This window comes from Pholcus phalangioides, unplaced genomic scaffold (assembly GCF_987345545.1).
Source record: "Pholcus phalangioides strain wild (caught in Gottingen) unplaced genomic scaffold, Ppha-v1.0 ptg000008l_1, whole genome shotgun sequence".
Lineage (NCBI taxonomy): Eukaryota > Metazoa > Arthropoda > Arachnida > Araneae > Pholcidae > Pholcus > Pholcus phalangioides.
Genome location: NW_028301601.1, coordinates 55,414,364 through 55,431,731, shown reverse-complemented (window position 1 = coordinate 55,431,731; position 17,368 = coordinate 55,414,364). Strand labels below are relative to the sequence as shown.

The 17,368-nt window shown below is 37.0% G+C and overlaps 1 protein-coding gene across 1 annotated transcript; it reads left to right on the top strand.

Moving 5' to 3' along the window:
* Positions 1-7,574: 7,574 nt before the first annotated feature.
* Nop10 (Nop10 ribonucleoprotein) lies at positions 7,575-10,832 on the top strand. Its single transcript, XM_089235497.1, has 3 exons — positions 7,575-7,730; positions 8,411-8,453; positions 10,647-10,832. The coding sequence occupies exons 1-3, from the start codon at positions 7,677-7,679 to the stop codon at positions 10,742-10,744; spliced, it is 195 nt and encodes a 64-aa protein (XP_089091623.1). The 5' UTR covers positions 7,575-7,676; the 3' UTR covers positions 10,745-10,832.
* The last annotated feature ends 6,536 nt before the right edge of the window (positions 10,833-17,368 follow it).

The window sequence follows — 17,368 nt, the reverse complement described above, 5'->3', positions numbered from 1 at the left end:
GCAAAACCTCGTACAAATAAGTAAGGTCAGAAACGTAATAGGGAGATATATACAAAGGGTTCCATTACATTTTCCTAAATACAGTAAAATCTCCATAAATGATCACCTGTACTCAAACACAAATATGCATCAGTGGTCGCCTCTATTCGGCGTAAAATTTCTATGGTGGAGCCCCGTACGCTCTCCTTATATTCATTTATCGAATTTACTGATTTATTTTCTTCGAGTGGGTGCGGAGCCCCCGGGAAGTGTACACGGAGCACCGGTTGAGAACCGCTGCTTCAGTGAAAAGTCTCCCAAACTTTTTGTGTTCCATAGCTCTTCTTTAAAAAAAAATTCTTTCTCATTTCTCCCAACTCAAGCCCACCCATAGGATCCTATACTAAACCCATAGCTTCTATCGACCCTTTGGACAATTGCATCGACCCCTTCCCCCAGGGGTCGATATTTCACACTTTGGAAAGCACAGCTTCAGTGGCCATTCTTGGTTATTATACAACTTAATTTAATGAAAGGTCACGGGAAATTGACCTTTTTAATTTTGATTTATTCATTTTTTTTTTTTTTTGCACTATTTATAAATTTGTTATGATTAGTCCTGTTTGTTGCATTTATATAAATTAACCTCTTTTTAGCATTAATGTGTATATAAATGTATGTAATTGAAGAATTTTCAGAATAAGTGCAAATTTTCAAGTTGTGCGGAAGATTAATTAAATTTTTGTAATTTTTCAAATTAATATTGCTCATAATACAATAAAAGTTCGTTATAACAACAGCTCACAACCACAAGAAAAGTTCTCGCTGTAACGTAGTTCTCATTATAAACGAATTTTCACGTTTCGCTCTGTAAGGACATAAAATTATTGAAAATTGCTGCTTTATCTGCATTGGGACGTCTTTGAGATCATTTCGTTCTAATATTAACGATTGAACGGAACTCTAGTCATGTGAAATTGATTTTTGATCTCAAATCAGTTGATTCTCTAAGAGTATAAGACGTTTTCCATAGAATTTCGTATCATCAAAGCGGTTTAGATGACCAACTGAACAATTAAAAGTCTGAACTTATTACATTCATGCTCACTTCCATGGATTTATGGATCAGGCAACATCGTCTATCGAATCGGAAATTCGACATTTTCAAATAGTTTGGTTGCTCAACTACAAGGACCTTCTAGCTACATGGACCATACCCGAAGCCCGGGTGCTTTATTTGCTTGTCATTTCTTTTTTTTCAAGTAAAAAGAAGTAAAATCTCAGGAGAAAAATCCGCCCATTTTTGACATTATTCATGTTTTGTTACTTGTGTGCACGTGTAGTTTGCTTCTTTTTCGAGCAACTTTTTCTTTCTATTAGTGAGCAGCTACAGTACTAATAACTAGAAATTCTTAAATAAAATACATGTAGAAATCATTTGCATGAGAATGTTTTTGCAAATGAATATGCATCGAGATAAATAGAAAAGATGCATTTAAAAAAGCATTTGCGTTTTTTGCTTGGTTATTTGTTCTTTTAGCACATATTTTCTCAGTTTTAGTTCATATTTAGCCATTTTTTTTAAGTGGAAAATTCGGGCTCTAATTACAGGCGAATCCCGTTTTAACGAATACCGTTACAGCGAAAATATCGTTTTAACGAATGGTTTTCTAATCCCTCTAATAAGTATACATAGGAACAATGCAAACAATCTGAAATTTCTTTATAATGAAGTGTTTTCTCCGGTTTCTTGGAGTTCGTTATAACAGGATATTCGACTGTATAACAATCATTTAATGTATTGTTATCAAAGTGAATGGGACAAGGGCGTAGCCAGAAATTTCGTTCGGCAGGGGGGACCAAAGTGACAGAACAATAGATTTGGTCATCTTTTTCCCCTTTTTTCGGTCATTTTCTCACATTTCGGACGAGGGGACCGGACACCCAAGTCTTCCTCTTCGCTACGCCCTTGGAATGGGACTACCCCTGAGCATGAGCGTACCCAAGAAAACCAATCTATTGGGGGGGGGGGGGACACGGAATTTCTTTCAGAGAATTTTTGAGTTGGTGCCAATTTCCCAAAAGCATTTAATTAACAAAAATTTATTTGATTGTTGGGGGCGTAGCCTTTGCCCTTGAGCCCCATTCTAGTTTGATCACGGTCCAAGTAAAAATATACTTTCATTCTCTCTCTCTCATTGAAACGAGCACAACTCCGGTCTATCGCCATAGGCAATTTATTCAGATCTAGTCATGCCGTAAATCTGAGTATATCCTCCCAGGATTCCCCCAGATCTCATGAATCCCGAAATCCCCTGGGCGGGGTCATGAAAATGACTATATACAAAAAATATATTCAGAACAGTATATGCATCTTTATTTATTCCAGGGTTGGACAAACCCCAAGTGCCAGGTCACCATGGTGACTGGAAAATCTGTATTCGCGCCTAAAATTTTGTATATGTGATTGCTAAATCAGAATCTAGTGATGGCTCAAAATTTTCCGATTTCATAATTGTCTTCCAACATGGAAAGGAGCAGAGCCACAACTAGAGAAAGCAGGTAGGTCTGGTGCTCCGGACGCTGGACCAGAATGTGAGTCGAATTCACCCTTTAACTGCTTCTTCTACATGCAAGGGACGCCGAAATTCCGAATTGCCCCAGGTGACAAAGTATCTAGTTGCGGCCCTGGGAAGGGGTCATCAATTCCCAGAAAGGTTGAAAAAAGATTATTTAAGATACTTCTCTCGTGAAAAAACCATGCTTGGCTCTTACAAAATTTGGCTGGTGCCTAGATTTTTTAATGATTTTTATCGAGCCCTGTATTTATTTATATTTTATGATACAGTGTATATTTCCCCCAAAATCAAATTACATGTCACTTATTTAAGATTTATTTTGCTCTCATATATTGAATCATATATCAGGTTTTAAATTAGAAAAATAATAATTTTTTTAGTTGCATAAATTTCTTATTAAAAACTCGATTCAAATATTGTCACTTTTACAAGTATGCAAGCCAAATGGAGTTTAAATTTTTCTTAAATAAATTTTAAATATGATTGAAAAAAATAAAACATGGTAAGTTTTATTAATTTATTGATATGTCTAACAGAAAAAAAAGTATTTTATACTACGCTTTATTGATTATAAGTATTAGAGGGCTGCAAAATCTAGATTGTTTTTGAAGATTCTGAATAAATTATCATTAAAGAAAATGTTTAAAATGCATGAATTTATCAAAAATGTGTAGCTATATTTAATATTGCTTACTTTTTCTGTCAGGAAACTGTGCGGAATCACGAGGAACTTTTCCGTTTTCTTGTAATACAACATGTTTTACTAACAGAAGGTTATACTGTACGTGCACAACCGAATGTGGTCCACACAAACCATAAAATACTGTGGAACTGTCTATCTCAACATTTGTGGGGTTTTTTTTTTCAGGGGAAAAACAAGGAGTTTACTTCAAGTGGCTCCAAACACAGCTATTCTTATTTTGCAGAATCGCAAACCTCGTCTAGATTTTTCTTCACCACCGTAATTTCTTTATATTCCAATTAGGATCATCTATGTCGGCGTCCTTCACGGATGGCCATCCATTAAGCACAAAAGCTTTTAAAGCCTTGACCGGCGGCGTCAAGAAGAATGTAGTTTTCAGGATCAGAAGGGGGGTCCCCATATGGACGGATGCCTCCAGGTGACATATTCCCCACATAAGCGACACGCTATACACTCCCCGTCCTTCTAATTAGGAAATGGTGATTGTATTCAGTAAACCTGCATTGAAGCAGCCGAAACTGAACCCTATTGAAATGCTCTTTGTCAGCTGCAGAAGGTGCGGCCCCTTTATCATGGAAAAAAAAAAAATACATGGAATAAAAAGTCCGTCAAAGCTCCCAGGCTAGAAGCCCTTCTCCAGTATGTGGGAGTCCATGGCCGTGCTTATAGCTCGCTGAGTGCCCCCCCCCCGGGAAACACGCCACTAGATGCCACAGACGGGCTGTAACTAGGAGTGAAGATCATTTTATTGTCGGGAAAGGGGGGGGGGGAAGCATCGAAATACCTCCTTGAGATCGACTGTGATGCCGCAAGATATTTAAAATTTCTAACAGTGCTGCGAACGTAAACAGGGCATGTAAAACCCCCTCTTTGCGGTCACCGGCTGGACAAATAGAAATTCGTCCGTAAAAAAGAATTGATCGGGAAAGGAGGAACCCTATTAAAACCTTGAGAATAATTCTTCATTTTGAAATAAACACAATTTTTCGAATAACATAAGTAAGAAATACTACATCCTTTTTGGAAAAATTCCCCAATTTAATTTGCAATGGAACATAGAAAAAATTACAGTATTTTCCGATAAATAGAGGTCGCATTCTGTAAAATGGCCGGAAAAAAGTGTTTGTGGAAAAATCGCCACTTTTTTTTTTACATGTCACAGCTTCGTATAAAGGCCCAAACTCACTGTACTGACGTGACGTGATTATTCCGAGTCTAGGTGTGGAAAACGTATCCATGCGATTTTTTTTTGGGGGGGGGGAGAGGGGAAGATTGAGCCAGCTCTCCGAAATTAATAAGAGGGGGGGGGGGAGTCTCGATCCCATTGGCTTAAAACAAGTTACGACAGGTAATACAAGTTACGACTTAATGCACTTAACATACGACTTAATACAAGTTACGCTTACGACAGGTCCAAGCACTTCCCTGTGAAAAATCGGGGTCCTCGCGAAAGATCTGTCCAACGGCGACAGGATCATTTTAGTCGTGGAGGGAGGGAAGAGTATGTAATTTTTTCACCCTCTCCCCACTAAAAAAAAACGATCGAAACGATATTTCTCGTCTTCCACCCCCCCCCCAGAATTAGCAGTCCCCACAAGAATTCCGCCTGTGAAAACTGCCTTCTTCCCCAGTTCCGGCCCTGGCTACCTAAGTGTTGGAGTACTGGAAACAGGGCTGGGGGGGAGGGGTCGAATGTCTAGGGTGCCGGACCAGAGGGGGGGGGGGACGCAAATTTCACCTTTTAACCTCTCTTCAACATTTATTGAAATACCGTATTTAAAATTTCTATATAAGAGTGCTGCTAACGTAGATAGTTTGAGAATCCCTGATTTATAAGGAGGAAATTTCATATTCCTAGTATTAGAATGCAATGGTACCCGGCTCAGGGGGCTTTGAAATTTTCCATTCATTTCTTATTTTCTTTTTTTTTGTGTGTTAATTTTATTTTACTATTATTTATTTGATTCCCCTCAAAGGCACCGGAACCTAGGAGTGGAGGATATTTGAGCCCAAAAAATTTTGTAAGGTGGTTGAGGCCCCCCCCCCCCCCCCAATAGTTTTTAGAAGAACAATGCAGTGCGTCCTCTGTTTCCTGCGTATGTGCTTCATTTCATCCCCGTATATAGGGGACGGCCAGCAACTTTCAGCGCTCTCTCCCCACCCAATGTTAATTTCTTCATGTCAGCGCCTCTGTTGTGAAGAACTTGTTAATAAGCTTAATCATTGTTCACTTTACCTCCTCCCACTTTTTTTCTTTTTTGTGTTGTATCATGTCCCCATCCCCAAAGGTCACACTCAACAAAAGAAGGAAGAGATGCTCTTGAGTTTACCGACAGTGCAAGCAAGAGAAAGGTTCCGCCCCCCCCCCCAAGTTATCTACACTGGTGCCTTCAGGCACCACTCTGGGAGGACGCAATTTAGGATGAATGGATGCTGGATTGATTCGGAGATAAGACTACTATTGTCACAGAACAAGTGCGTTGAGATTCTGAAGAAAAGTAAAAAAATAAAATTACGAGCAGATGGATTTCTACTATTTAAAGAAATTTTTTGTCAAAAATTTTTTTCTGAGCCAAGTGTGAAAAACTTATCCACTCGAATTTTTGGGGGGGCCGAGCCGGCTCTTCTAAAATGTTGGGGGGGGGGGGAGCTCGGGCCCATGGGCCGGATACAAGTTTACGCCTATGTTCTACCCCCACCCCCAGTCAAATTTTGTTGTAAAGGGGCTTGAAAAATGTTTCGGCATCGGTCCTCAAGATCTGTTATGAATGGGCATTTAGAATGTGCTTTTTTCCCCAATATTTTTCAAAAAAACATTGGGGGGGGGGGGCTAAAAGTTATTGGTCCTCCCGCATATACCAGACTCAAACGTGTACGAAGGAGAGGAAGAATGCATTGCACAATGGTTTTTTTCAGTAATTACTGGGAGGCTCAGTCCCCTTACAAAATGTATTGCGGAGAGGGGGGGGGGGCTCAAATGGCCTCAGCCTCTAGGTTCTGGCACCTATTCTTTATAGAGTGTAATTTATTTCGGTTTCAATATCATTGCTTCCCAATTTTCAACCTTCCCCCTCCCCCCACCATGCATCTTTGGGCATATTTTCATGTTGGCGCCATGGCCGTCCTCCGGTCGCAGTGAACAAAAGAAGAGACACTCAGTTTTTGCCACAGGCAAAGAAGAAAGAGCCCCCTCAACACCTCAAAGAATCTTCCTCTCAGCCGTGCCTTCTGGCAGTAAGGATTGGAACCGATGGAGGGTGCAATTGGGGATTGAACGGCAGGGAAGAAATGAGATAAACGTATTGTCATGGAACAAGAAAGACAAAGACCATCCAGATTTTTTAAAAGAACTAAAATTTTGTGCAGATTGTTTCCATTAACTAATTCATAATTAGGACAACTTTTGGTTAAAAAGAAATTTTCATCATTGCAAAATGAATAAGCCATATTCATACGAATTTTTGGGGGGGCTGAGCCGCGTCTTCAAAAATGTTGGGGGGGCTCAGGCCCATGGGCCCTATAGAAGTTTACGCCTATGAGTAAAACCTGTGTAATTTGGACATCTATGACTCCATTAACAGCTATCCAAATCTGTTCAAGCTAGCTGTATTCAATGCCCTGTATTGTGGACCCGTTGTGTTATGGGATTAATGGAACCGTCGGTTCAAAACCGTCCAATGAAGGGTACTGTCCAGGATACAGAGGTATCCAAATTGACAGGTTTTACTGCATCAAACTCAGAAATGAGCTGTCGAAATCACAAAATGAATAGGGAAGGATAGTATCTTCCTACTAACTCGACTGGGTTATGTCAACGCCAGCGTTGGCAGACTAAACAGAGCTGGTTTTGGTTGTGTACATTTAGTGTGCTTCATCTTCCTATAAATTCTGGGGCTTACAAAGCTCCAGCCCTGGGGCAAAGAACGATTCTTATCATTTTTTTGTTTTTCTCGCTATAAATTCATTACAAAGGAGCCCGTGAAAAGTCTAGTCGGGGGGGGCCCTATAGGGTTTCTGCACCAGGATGTAGGAGGCCATGGCCGAGGTATCACTGTACCTCTATGTTCATTTTACCCGCCTCTAGCGAATTTTCGGTACTTTTAGCATTATTTGGCAACTTTGCTTAATTTACGCGTCTTTGGCGACAACTACGATTTCCTGTAATTGGAATCCCAATTCCCATAGTTCCTTGGAAAATTATATGATCAGGCCATTTTATACTCACTGTGCCGCTTTTGTTTTCATGAGATATGGTTTGTGCGTTTATAAAAATTGATGAGAACAACATCATCATCACTAACCACCGCCTTGATTGTCATATTTGTTGTTGTTTTAAACCACGTGTGTGAAACGTATCTGCTGTTTTAAGCGTTTAGTTAAGACGCAAAAAACGACTAAATCTCAATCTTAAAACCATGTTGCTCATGTATTACATGAATGAAAAGGGCGAGCGTGTTTATACGTTGGATGTAAGTATGTCATGTCCAGCACGTATTTATTACTGTAACGTTGTATATCAAAGGTAGAGTAAGCTTCAAGCTAGCCATGGCGCCCACAAAGGGGCCCGGGACAGTTCTCATCATTTTTTGCTTTTTCACCCTATAATTTAACTGCAGCAGGATCCCGCAAAAGATTCCAGCATGTGGGGGGCCATGAAGCTAGCACCTAGCATATTATCAAATCGCGAGATCAGTGCCGTCTTAACGCATGGGCCCACCCCGGCACTGCCCGGAAGCCTCAAGAAAAGAGGGGCCTCACAAAAATGGGAACCGGTTCAAATTTTCGAGAATACGCCAAGTAGGGCCTCAGCAAAATCACTTGGCCCGGGGGGCCCACGATACTCTTAAGACAGCACTGGGTGAGATCACGGCCTTGAAATAGTCATTTCATGATTTCACGTTCTAAAAAAATGAATATTAAAATGCGTTATAATATTGTGAAATATTTTTTCTATTATGAATAATCACTTATTAAGTGCAAATTTTTTCCAAAACCTATAGCTCCTCTTATTCATTGATTTTTACGTGTTTCAGTTCGAAATTTCTTAATTAAACTGCTTTTGAGGCATTGCACATGTTTTGAGCTATTTCTATAAAATGTCATTCAATTCAAGCTAGTTTCAAGTTATTTTTTCATTGATCATTTATAGACTGTTGCGCCTGATGGCAACCCAACAATGTCCGCTCATCCAGGTAAGTTAACTGTTCGAGTCTATATATTCTGATTTCATTCAATAACATTGTAGTGGTTCACTTCATATGTAAAGATGATTTGATAAATATGTTTTACCTGAAGACATTAATTCAAAATACTGGGAATTTGAAATCTCATATTTTTTTAAGTGGACTCCAGTGACTTATACAGAAACAAACTTCACGCCAAGTTTCAATACACTTACACGCACATTCCACCATGTACCAATTTGTTAGAGGCCCCGCAGAGGAATATGGACGAGGTGCATGTCTGGTTTAGTAGTGACTTATACAAATGCAGTGAAACCTTGCTACTACGATACTCGATGTAACAATATATTTTGCAACAATATTTTTTTCAAATCTTGGAATTGCCTATGGTCTAATATTAAACTTGATGCAACAACATCCTGTCACAATATTTTTCACTACAATGATATTTTGCTCGAAATCGTCTTAAGAGCGTCTAACATTATTGGTGTTTTTCACCACATGATCAACGAAAGTGTTGATAAAGCTGTTGGTACTGCCACTTTCTCTGTAAGACACAAGGGTGCAATACAGTAAACTTCTTTATAGGGGCAATGCATCTAGAATGAATTTCATTAATCGACTAATTTGTTTTTTGCGATGAATAGCTACTTTAAAGTGCATTTTCTGAAAGTACTAACAACATAGATTTAGAAAAGATGCCAACAACAGCATCAATTTGATGGCTCGTGAATATTGCCTCTCTGTATAACGAGATAGTGTTTCTTCACTGTACTTTTCTTGAAATTCTTCCAGATTGTTCTGCAACAAAAGTTGCAGATTTTGCATATTCTGCTTTGGTTACCCATAAAAAAGATTATGGTTGTCTTATTTAATTATATATAGCGTTTAAATTTATCCTACTATGCCTATCGTACTTAATTTTAAACATATCAATTGTGTTTGACTTTATAATCCCCCCCCCCCTTCCTGGGGGTTAGCTATTCCATGTATTAACAACCCTATTAGAGAAAAACTTCCTGCGGCATTGCAGCCTAGAATTGTCCCCTACCAATTGATACTGGTGTCTTCTTGTCAAAGCAGTTGATTGATGATGTATTAATTACTCATGGTCCCTCCATTTTATCCATCCCATTGAAAATTTTGATCATGTCCCTGACACCTGTGTTCCTCTAATGTAAACATATTCAAGAAATCAAATCTTTCTTCATGGATCAAGCCTTGTGTACCAAAAATAGCATGTGTAGCTCTTCTCTGCACCCCCCAACCAATTCTATGTCCCTCTGTAGGTATGGCCTTCAAAAACTGACACCATACTCCAGTAGAGGATGAACTAAGCCTCGGGAAAAACGAAAGAATCACTTTAGGAGAATGTGAAGAGACCTTTTTTAAGAATGAAACCGACCATTCTATTCTATTTTTTTTTACCACTGCTGAACAATGTTCCAAAAATCCAAGCCACTCGTCAATGAGAATTCCCAAATCGGTGACCTTGGTTGCATCTGGGATAGTAGTAATACCATTCAACTTGTCGGTTGGTCGAACCAAAAGAGTGGCCATGCACTTATCAGTACTGAAGGTCATGCTGTAAGCACATTCAAGTTCATCTGGAACATTTCCCTAACTGTTGGATTACTGACCACCCCCATTAGTTTCATGTCATATGCAAATTTGTTAACAATCCTGTCAATACCCTGATCGAGTTTATCGATCGAAAGTGAAAAAAGTATGGGCCCAAGGCGACTTCTTTGAGGGACACCACTCTTCACGTCTGTTTAATCAGAAAATTCCCTGTCAACACCTCAAGTTTATCGATAGAAAGTGAAAAAGTATGGGCCCCAAGCAGCAGAACCATCTCAGGACCATCTGGGCTAAGTGATTTTTGTGAGGCCCTACCTGGCAAATTCTTGAATATTTCAACCTGATCTCTCATTTTATGAGGTCCACTTCATCAGTTGAGTCTCCCTGGGCTTTGCCCAGGTCACGCCTGTTGAATCAGAAAATTCCCTGTTCACCATAACCCTTTGTGACCTATCTCTCAACCATGATTCTAACCAATCCAACAAGTTCGGGGCAACTTGTTGAAACAGATTCTACGTTTAACCTTTTAACTTGTTGGCTTGCAAATAGTATTCAAATTACAATGGTGTTATAAATTATGTCCTGTGTTAAGCATGTTTTTTTTGTTGTTGTTTCTTCTAGCACGCTTTTCTCCAGCAGATACTTACAGTCGACAGAGATTATCAGTGAAGTCTCGTTTTAATTTGCTACCAACTCAGAAAGAAAAACCGAAGTATTGAACACATCATGTAGACGTTTTGTTCTTGTGTCAGACAATAGTTTTATGTCGTGCATGTCCCGTGAAGATTAAATTTTTTTTTTACCATACATAGTTTTTTGCAGTTACTGTTTTTCAAAATGTCCAGGAAGGGAAATGATCTCTCTTTTTGTATTTAAAATATATTTTTTATGAGAGCTGTTCTGAACTTTTTTTTTGACAAACTGATTTATTGTCCTAATTAAAATTGGGACAATAAATCAGAGCTTGAAAAATCACAAAAAAATATTTGGGCGCTAGCCCAATTTCTTAGGAACCAATCATGGTATTTCGCTGAAGGAAAAACTCTTAAATAATGTTTATTTCTTCCCCGATGTTAAATGAAATCTGCAAATTTGTGTACAGTTAGACTCCAATGTAGCAACTGCATTTATAAAATTTTGACATCAATACGCCAATTTTCTTGTCACGTGGCGACCTTGCACTCAGGATTTGGCTAGACTTGCCCAAAGAAAATAGTCCTAAATTATTATTTTTTATTTGTTTTTGAAGCTTAATAACCCCCCTCCTGATGTTAGAAGAGCTAATAATAAAATCATAATTTTGTGTTTTCAGACTCTCTCGTTGCTAATACAGATTTTCTAATCACTGTGGTGACCTGGGATTTGTTAAGCCCTGCAATATTAATTACACACCATTTATACAGGGTGCATTGTTAATAGCCTGCATCACAATTTACTGGTAAACCATTAATCCTAGGTTGATACTTCCAATTAGAAATATTCAAATAATGTGTAGAACTCAGATACGTCATTGATGTTACAAGGAGTTGTATAGTTACTAAAAAAAAATAACTTTCTATATGAACACTCAAAAACCCATTTAGGAAGTTGCTCTCCTGATGCCAAAAAAAAAAAAAACCAAGTTTCTAAGTGCAATATTCACTGAGAAATGTGAGTTAAAAAAAAGTTGGAATAAACAGCATAAATGAGGGCAAAAAACATTTTTCCAGTTACCGTATATACTCGTGTATAAGCCGACCCCCCCACATTAGGACCACCAAAATCGCAATAAATTGAAAACCTGTGTATAAGCTGACCCCAAAAGATCCATGCATTTCAGGGGGGAAAAAATCTTATATTTTCATGCAAAATTAATAGTTTACGGAAATTTACAATAGAAAATGATTCAAACTTTTTTATCCGTTTCTTCTGAGTCTGCAAGCTCATCGTAATCCATCAGATCATCATAGGGAGTGCGGCATCTTTGTTTTCATCTTCATCTGGGATGTCTCATCACCATTGTCACTTTCAAAAAGGGATATCATCTTCAGTTTCATCCATCGCATTGCTAATGCAACACTTTTTGAAGGATCGGATGATAATTTCGGTGGAAACAGAATTCCACGCCTCATGTACCTATTGGCACACTAGGCCAATATCAGGTTTCTTCAAGGCACCACTTTTTGTAGTTTCTTTATCATCGGAACTCATCCATTTGATGCACAAATTCCTCAAATAGTCTTTGAAAGACTTGTTGATGCTCACATAAGGCTTTACAATCGACATTAGTTCACCTGGGTGTCAAAGCCAATGATGTTTTCCGTTTCTTTATCTCGTCTTTGACATTATCGGGGTTTTGAACATACCCCATACCAATAATGCCGGTTTCTCGAACACTGCTACAAAAATTACTACTGATTGCGAGGGTCGATATTTTCTCATCAAAAAGCTGACCCGAGTATAAGCCGACCCCCCCCCCCCCCACTTGAGGAACAAATTTTTCCACAAAAAAACTCGGCTTATACACGAGTATATACGGTAGTTTCTGCTGTCTTTTCCGAACTTTCTCTATTTTTCGAGTTCAAATATCTCAATGAGTTAGATACAATGATTTTTTTTTTTTTGGTTGGCATCAGGGAAGATGGTGCAACAACTTTCTAATTGTGTTTTTGAGCAAAGTTTTTGTCCATATAAAATGTTAATTTTTATATATTTAATAATAACTATACATGAATGACGTATCTGAGTCCTATGCATTTTCCTTATTGAGGTGTGCCTTTAGGATCAACAGTTCACCAGTAATTTGTGGTTTAAGCTGTTACATATACACCCTGTATAGTTACTGTTTAACATCACGTGCTGACTAATTAAAATGACTGACCAATAATTACATATTCCTTAGTTTGTAAGATTTGCTTTTGTTTCCCTCAGTGAAATCAGAAATGAAAATTTTTATAAATAATTAGTGAGATGTCAATATAGCTGTCCATAGACCAAGCAAAAATATTGCTGTGTATAAAAATATACCTTGCACCAGGGACAGCTTTAGATTAAATTCTTATTCTGGACTCTGCCAGAAAGCTGGACTGGAAGAGATAAGTTTGAGATAATCCTGGCTACAGGATAAGTCTAGTGACAGTTCCGCTGTTCATTCAGACGAAATTCTCTCCAGTGCAAGACATTGTTTCAGTATTCCTCTAGCATATTATATATATCCTGCATCAGTAAAATGACCCCAATGAACTCTCAGCTGGATCAAAAGTGCATCAAAAATTACAATTTTCTCTGCTTATCATTCTACCCAAGGCATTGACATAGTTCAAACTTTACAGACAAAAAAAACATTCTAAATTTTTCTGCAATTTTTTTTTTTTTCAGTGCCCCCTGATTTGGTGCCCTGCATGGTTTCACTGCACTTGAGCCACCCGTGGGATGCACTGTGAAATTTAAGCTATTGTCTTTCCTGAATTGGTTATTAGTACCACCAGAAAGTGCACTTATGAACATTTATTGACTGCATGCAAAATCATGAGTAGTTGATAAAATTCAGTAGCAATACAGGTAGCTCAAGGGGCTCCCAGAACATAACGTGAAGAGATCCTAGATCAGTGTTTCCCAAAGTGGGTAATAACATATGATCCTATGGGTTCGCTTGAGTTGGTGGGCAGTGTGAGAAACAAATTTCTGAAGAAGGAAGCGATGGAACAAAAAGTTTGGGAAACTATGTCCTGAGATGTTAATTTTTAGTGTATAGTTAGCGTGGTTTTGAATCCCGGTGGACCCTATCAGAAAGTCCTCAAAATGCTTAACGGCCTATTTTATTGAAAAAGTATGCTTAGCTTGAACTTGAAAATGCATTGCATTTCAGATATAAAAAAAGTAACCACGCAAATAGAAACATTCACATAAATGCAGCCTTAAATGGCACAACCATTGTCTCTGAATACATAGGTTTTTAATGAATAAAACTGAATACACAGATTTTACATGGAAGACAGAAAACTGAAAAAAAAAAAAACCACAGCAAAAAATGTTAAAATGAAAAAGATTCACGGATTTTGATTCGAATACAAAAACAAGGTTGTTCATAAATATTTCTTAACAGTTGAAAGAATACAATTAGTGTTATGATCAAATGCTTACACAGCCATCTATATATGTGTAGGTTTCGTCAATAGCCTGAAATTTCTTATAGAATAGAAATTTTTTTTCTTCGCCTCAGTTTTCTCAATTGATTTAAAAATGGTAAAGCTTACGATAGGGCTCGGCAAACTGAAAAAAAAGTTGGATGCCAGCCAAATTTTACAGGAGTGGAGAACAATATTTTTGGGGGGTAAATGGTCCGAAGTATTTTCTTTTCCTTTTTGAATGCTCAATTACTTAGTTATCCCTTTCCTTCTTGGTCTTGACGAGCTAAAATAAATTGTGAAACAATTTTTTTTAGATGGTAATACAAATTTTTCTAGTCCACCTGGGATATGTCTAGTCCTAGCTTACGATAAGATTTAGTCAATGCGAGGAATGGTTTTATAGACATTGGTATACAGTGGATACCGCTTATAACGTTCCACTTTAGAACATTTTCCCACTTATTAAGACTTGTGTCTGTGGTGCCAACTTTTATTGTAATGCTCTCTCATTGAGATTTCCCATTTAAAGTAGTCTCAATAATCCAAAGTGGATGGGATAAGGGTCACCTTGGATTATCCAAAAACGTGAATTATCTGAAAAACAATTGAATAAACTATAGATGTCATATGATGTGGTTAAAAAAAAAATGAACGCATAAAAAAGGTGCAGAATTATTGGGATGGAATTGATGGTGAACAAGGGACGCTGAGATACTAATAGCTTCCAACTGCCTTTCCAATGATTTTATACAAGCAATTTGGGGACAATACCATATATTGCCCACCATTATGAAAAAAATGGTCAAACGTTCTCTTTCTCAGAGACCCCCCCCCCCCCGAACCAAAAATTAAGATGGATGTAGACCATTCACAGGAGTCTTAATATATTGTTATACCAGATACCCATTATAGGGGGTTGTCTAGTCCATTTCCGACCAAAAATTACTGCACAATATGTGCATAGTATTCTTAGAGAAAAAAAGAGGAATAGGGTCTAAAGAAGGAAATTTGAAAATTTTCAGTGCCTCTGATTTTAGAGACTTTATGGTATTACGCTTTGCAAGGCAGCTTTTTGAGGAACGTTATAAATGGGATCCACCGTGTATATGCCAATTTTTACTGTATCTATTTTCTGACTTCTTTTAGAAAAGATTTTATGATTTTTTTTATTTTGGTTTCAGTCAAAACATCTTATCATAACTATAGCATTAAATGCAGATGCAAGCTTTGAAAGCCATCATTTACAATTTTTAATTCCAACAAAGCTTTTAGTAGAAGAGAAAAATAGCCATTGGAATGCTTGTCATTAGTTGGTTTCTGGCACTACACAACTTTATGAGATAAAATATGCTTGCTTGATTGTGGTTCGCAAAATGCAATATTGAAAATATTCATCACTTAATATAATCAAGAATCTATGGATAGATATACACTGAGACTAAATATATTTTACAGAAATGAACAAAAATGTAAAAAGTAAAATTTCCATTTCTTATTCATTCATCATTGAATTTTGGTCTATTATCTTAAATATTGAACATAATAAGGTTTTTGGTTTGAGCTGATGAGAGCGAAAATGTTTTGTGAGATTCTAATTCATTTATTTCATGGAACATTTGAAAGATGACGATTTATTACACATACATTCAGAAGAAAAAAAGAAAAACTTATCTCTAGTTTGAGCCATAATTCATTTTCATGAGTTCATTAGATTTTCATTAACTCAAACATATCAAGTTCAATCATCACATCCAACACTATATAACTTTTTTCCTCCACTTAAAATACATCCACAACACAAATATATAATCAAAAGTTATAATGATGAATATTTTGGTATACATTTGATAACTGATAATTCAAAAGCATAACAATGAAATTCGAAGCAAGCAAAATACGGTAAACATAATAAACAGAAAAAAATATTTGTGAAAACTCTTCCCTCCTCCATCGGCTAGGATAAATACCAAAAAAGGATAACTACAAAAATTCAAGAACCAAAACTATCGAAAAATAACTGATACGGTACCCAATAGTTCATTGTAATAAAAACCAAAATTTTTTAACTTGATTCATTTACCTTGAAACTTATATTAACACTTCATTTATCTTTTTCAATCAAAATGAATTAATCACCGCGATATGTAACAAATTTTCAACAACAAATATACAGTAGAACCTCTCTATCTCAAAATTGACAAGAGCAAAATAGGGAGAACATTCAAGAAATATAATTTTTACATTAAAAAAAAAAGAACTATAACCAAAAATAGTAAAAATTTTCATTAAAAAACTATAACTGAATTAGAAAGACAAGACAGTGCTTCTTGAACACATTACATGCATTTCTCAGAAACAACCATCATGTTAGTGGTGCATAGTAGGGATAGGACAAATAGTGATTTGGTGGAATACCAAATATTCGGCAGCCAAAATATAAATTTTCTTAAAATTCATCACAATTATAAATAAAATCGGAGTTTTTAATCGAAATAAAATTATTGGTAATTTTTCAAATGATATTGAATTTTAATTGCGCAATTTATTATTTAAATAAATATAAAAAAACTGGCAATTGAACGATTTTTATTTCCATAATAGTGACGATCAAATTTAATGATATCTTTTATTTTTTATTACTTACAAAATCAATTTTTTTCCCAACACTTGTTGCAATTTTACATCTATTTAAGAAACATGTCCACCATTATTAACTCTAACATACCTCTTTCACTGAAAGGGGATATACATCACACAATAAAATATAATCAGTAAAGTTTTTATTCATGGGGGGGGGGGGAACTCCAATATATAATTTTATAAATTATCTACACAGATCTTTGGCCGAATACCTAAGCATTATTTGGCCTGGCCGAATATTGAATGAGAGCTGAATATTCATCCCATCTCTAATGCACAGCACAATCCAGCATATGGCAATTCATTAGAAATCCCTCAAAGGAATTGTTATAAAGAGGCATGTGCTGTTTAGTAATAATAGCCATTTCTGCAACAAACAAAGGAATGGGCATTTACTCGTGGCTATAAGTGGCACGAAGCTCAGATTCCTTTTCCACTTCCAAGTGGCATCACAATTCTTGATCTTTGTTTATGTTCCACTGCCCTCAATGCCAACTTCCAGAATATGCTTTACATCCACTCTATTTTATTAGTTTTGTGTACTTGTGAATGACAGTATCCATTATTACAATAGTCTGTAATTCTATCATTTTC